At 33.2% G+C, this 5,000-nt stretch overlaps 1 protein-coding gene across 1 annotated transcript in view; it reads left to right on the top strand.

Moving 5' to 3' along the window:
- Positions 1-5,000, top strand: part of LOC137619040 (uncharacterized) — a 468,558-nt gene that overhangs the window by 427,273 nt on the left and 36,285 nt on the right. Inside the window, exon 3 of the mRNA XM_068349237.1 lies at positions 3,424-3,574. Coding sequence (XP_068205338.1) covers positions 3,424-3,574 — 151 coding nt within the window. The remainder of the gene's footprint in view (positions 1-3,423; positions 3,575-5,000) is intronic.

Raw genomic sequence — 5,000 nt, 5'->3', positions numbered from 1 at the left:
TCTCGATAATGATGGTAATTTTCCCAATATTATTTTTTATATTGAAATAAATGTTCTGTATATTCTTGGCTCAGGTTTTGATGAGTTTTATTGCATGTAGTTTGCTATGTAATTTGTAACTCTATTTATACTTATTTTTAATTATATACTTTATTTGCTTTCTCTTACTCTGCTTCACTTTAAGGCTGTTTTCCTGGTCCTGTCACATAAGGAAACCCTGTGCCCTACAGAATTTAAAAGATCTGTCTGTTGTATAAAATCTTGGGTATTTACCGTAGAGTATCACACAGAGTATTCGACATTGTCAAATGCACATTTAGAAAACAAGAAAGTTTTCAGTTTCCTCTTAAAAGTTTCGATATCTTCAGTCTTTCGGATATTCTATGTGAGTCTGTATAGTTTTGGGGCCGCATATTTAAAGGCTCTAGAACATGCAGTATAGTAGACATACATCCTGGATCCTGTAACTCGTAACCATCTGTAACTGTTCTCATGTCAAAACGATTTGATGGCCGCACAATAAGTAGCAATTCTCCTAGATATTTTGGACGTCCGGTACTAATAACTTGATAGGTTACTGTAAATATCTTAAACTGTATTCTAAGACAGATAAGAGGACAAAGGATATATTATCTGAACAGTGAAAGATAGATACGAAGAAAAAGGATATATTAGATAGCATCAGTTTTTCATATTGGCAAAGTTTGAAATCTGTTCGAACCAACTTTGTATTGGTTTCAGAGGAATATATTTAAATTCAGTCACTATCATTTTTTTTCCAACTCAATATAACATATTTCTTGAGTTTTGTTAATTATACTTTTTACTCATTCTAACTACCACCAAATGGAAACTTCGATTTTAGTTATTTTACTATAAGTAGAAAAGTATTCTTACAGTAAAACATAGATGATTTTTCTTTGTTCTAAGGAACCAAAATACACTTCATGGTGAAATCATATTAGTATTCTTTACGGGCTAACGTAAATTCTAGCTGTTCTTTCTAGGATAAAACAAATTCTTCGTGATATTTTTCAGGTAGCCAATGCTGAAAAAGCTTCCGATGTTTTGATGTTAAAAATCAAGGACTCAGATTCCTTCTAAGATTGCAGGATCTTTATGGAAACTGCAAATATGGGGCAAATAATATGACCACCTTAGGCAAAATATGTAAAAAAAAAATATCTTAGCAAATTCTTTTGAAGGTTTAAAGGCCGATCATGAATGGCAGAGGTAAGGAATAGTGACATTGCCCTATCATGCAGGGCAATGCCCTAGAGACTGACCATATATACATATGATCAGCGCCAAAGTCCCCACGCCACTCAAGCTAGGACCAAGGAGGGCCAGGCAGTGGCTGTTGATGACTCAGCAGATGGACCTATAGGCTCCCCCAAAACCACTATTCTTAGCTGAATGGTGAGGTTGCGCTGACCAAATGAACTAACGAGTTTGAGCTGGACTCGAACCCCAGTCTTAGTGTTCGCCCGTCGGGGACTTTACCACATCGGCCACCATAACTAATTCTTTCACCTGGAACTTTACAACTGGGACATCATCTGTAGACATTTTGTTTTCATTTGTTCTTTGTGTGAATATTTCATTTTTATCTCTATTTTCTCCTACAACCAGCTTTTTTCCATTTCAATGAACTATTATGAAAGGTCAGTTTGACATTTCATAATAGCCTTTCCAGTCAACCTTTACAATTTTATTATTCCCGAAAGAAATTTTCAAAGAGGATCCTGATATTATACAAATGAAAATATACGGTCGACCTATTGGCACATTTTCACATCTAGCGTCTTATGCAAAAATCTCTATTGGCAAAAATGGGACTCCTCCTTTATTTACTATTTTTTTAATTCACCTTTTTACTCAGACTTTCCTTATAGTTAAACAGGGACCAATATTATTCATGTTGGACTATCAACCTTTTTCTTAATGGATGATTAAATTTTTTTCTTAGTTTTTCTTGATATAAAGATAATTACTTGACTTGTTTATTCTAAACAGAAAGATCTACTAATTCTTGGTTTAGACTATTCTAACCAATTCTCTTCAAAAATAGACCCCCTTTTCTAAAAAGGAAGGCCCAAAGGAACATAATAACTCTCTCTCTCTCTCTCTCTCTCTCTCTCTCTCTCTCTCTCTCTCTCTCTCTCTCTCTCTCTCTCTCTCTCTCTCTCTCTCCCAAGGCCCCTTTGACGTTTGCTTCAATTCAGAAAGATGTGCTTTTTTGAGTTTCGCCTCTTTTGAAATATCCATTAGACCTGTTTATGTCTTCCAAAAGGCATAGTTAACTCTGATCTCTCTTGAGAGATCCATCCAAACTTCGAAGGTTTTTTCAACGTTCCATTTTCTGCTTTTTGAAATATATATATATATATATATATATATATATATATATATATATATATATATATATATATATATATATATATATATATATATATATATATATATCTTACCTTTTATCAAGCAGAATAAAAATTCATTTTATCAATTTTCGATGAAAACTCTTGTGAATTTTTTTCCCTTCCCGGTGGTATAGTTGTTCATTTATCATATCCACAGAAATCCACATAATCTCTCTCTCTCTCTCTCTCTCTCTCTCTCTCTCTCTCTCTCTCTCTCTCTCTCTCTCTCTCTCTCAAGAAATATCCATTTGGCCTATCTTTGTTAAGACATGCATTGATCTTAATTTACTGAAAAGAAATCTGTTTGACCTTCATTTGACAAAGTCCGTTTGGGTCTGGGCTTGTTGTTGTTGCAGACTACCTGGCCCTTACTGCCAGGCACAGGCTCTTGCAAACTTGCAGCCCGTAGAATGGGCCTGAGCTCTCTTTAACCTAAGAAACCTGTTTGTCATATACAGTATTAGGTATTTGGAGTATCCCACAACGCATTCCACATTTGTCAAATCGACATTATCGAAGCACTTGGAAAATATGAGTCTTAATTTTCCTCTTAAGCTTTAATGTCTCCTGTCAGTCGGATGTTTAATAGGAGATTGTTGTATAGTCTTGTGGCCGCATATATGAAAGCTTTAGAACATACATTAGACATATGTCTTAGAACATACATTAGACATATACCTTGGTTTTAATCATTTGAAACCATCTGTAACTATTTTCATGTCGGACAGGAAATATATCTACTCTCTTGGATCTTTTGGACCTCCGGTTATGTTAAATTGATGGGTTATTTCACATATCCTAAACTCAATTCCTGCTTTAAAAGGCTGCTGGTATGTTTAATTTTTTTTTTCCATTCTAAAAAACCTGTTTTACTTATCCAGAGCGATGTGAATGAGTAAAAAATTTACAATTTCTATCTGACCAATTTTAACATCAGTATCACACATCCATTCGACTTTTCCTTCTTATTTGGTGACTCACGTGAATTATATTTCCTTTACAGGGTCGACCTTTACACCGGCAAAACGTGATAACAAAAGGGCGGAGTCTGACTCTTCTTGAGCTGCAGCATCAGGACTCTGGACTCTACACCTGCCTCGCCTCCAACACCGAAGGGGATGGAGAGAGCAATGCCGTTGCTCTCCACATAGATTGTGAGTATTGAGAGAAAAATATTAAAGCCAATTAAGGTGTTTTATTTTTTTCCATATGTTTTGAAGTGTAAATTTGGTCCTTTGTACTGGTTGTATGTTTAGATAAAAAGAGGTCTTTGAGGCAATGCACATAGATTGGAAGTAAAATCCATTGAAGATTTTTCAAATTTGTTCCCTATGTTTTTTAGCATAAATTTGGGTCATTGTACTAGCTCTACGTTTAGATAAAAAGAGGTCTTTGAGACAATGCACATAGATGGTGTAAGGAAAATTTTTTAACGGAATTGAAGATTGGGTTTTTAGAGGGATTTGTTCATAGGTCTTTCTGTCTAAATGTTGGTGTTAATACTGCTTTTATGTATAGATAAAAAGATTTTATTTGAGACAATGCACATAGATTGTGAGTATGAAAGGAAATTGTTAATGGCAAAGAAGATTTTTTTTTCCATTTTTTTCCATGTGAGTTTTATGCTGTTTTTTTTTTCATATAGATAAAAAGATGATTTTGAGACAACGTTGGAGGGTCCATTTTGCCGTTATACCAGAGTATGATTTCATGTATGGATTATGGACGGAAAGAGTTTTTTATGACAATAAAGATTTTTTTTCTTTTTTTAAGATATTTATGCATAACTAAAGTAATTCAAAGGAAGTGTTTTTCATGTAATCTAGAATGATTTCAAGCGTGATCACGGGTTTAGTATTGTTTTAAAATGACAGAAAAGGCCTCATATTGGCCAAATATGAGGGTTATTTAGTAGGTTTTGAATTTTAAAGCATTTTTGTTGATTTTAAGTAACGATGGAAGAGGTTTTTTGTGTAATTTTGCACTAAAGATTCTGAGTATAAACAAATGTTATTGTAAATAGATTTTCCTGGCAAAGAATGTGGCTGTTTAAATTTTTAGGATTTAATGCAATGGGATGGGTTTTAATTCAGGATTAATGCAATGGTATGCGTTTTAATTTAGGATTTAATGCAATAGTGTGAGTTTTAATTCAGAATTTAATGTGATGGTGTTGATTTTAATTCAATATTTAATGCAATGGTGTTGGTTGTAATCAAATATTTAATGCAATGGTATGGGTTTTAATTTAAGATTTAATGCAATGGTATGGGTTTCAATTTAGGATTTAATGCAATGGTTTTTTTTTTTAATTTGATATTTAATGCAATGGTGTTGATTTTAATTTTATATTCAATGCAATGTTATGGGTTTTAATCTAGGATTTTATGCAATGGTGTGAGTCTTAATTTAGGATTTAATGCAGTGGTGTGAGTTTTTAAGTAACTAATTAATGCAATGGTATAGGTTTTAATTTGATACTTAATGCAATGGTGTCTGTTTTAATTTAGGATTTAATGTAATGTTGTAAATTCTATTTAGGATTTAATGCTGTGATGTGGTTTTATATTCAAGATTTAA

The sequence above is a fragment of the Palaemon carinicauda genome, chromosome 25 (assembly GCF_036898095.1).
Source record: "Palaemon carinicauda isolate YSFRI2023 chromosome 25, ASM3689809v2, whole genome shotgun sequence".
NCBI lineage: Eukaryota > Metazoa > Arthropoda > Malacostraca > Decapoda > Palaemonidae > Palaemon > Palaemon carinicauda.
Note: the sequence above shows the minus strand (reverse complement) of the source record. Positions and strands in the feature narration are given on the sequence as shown.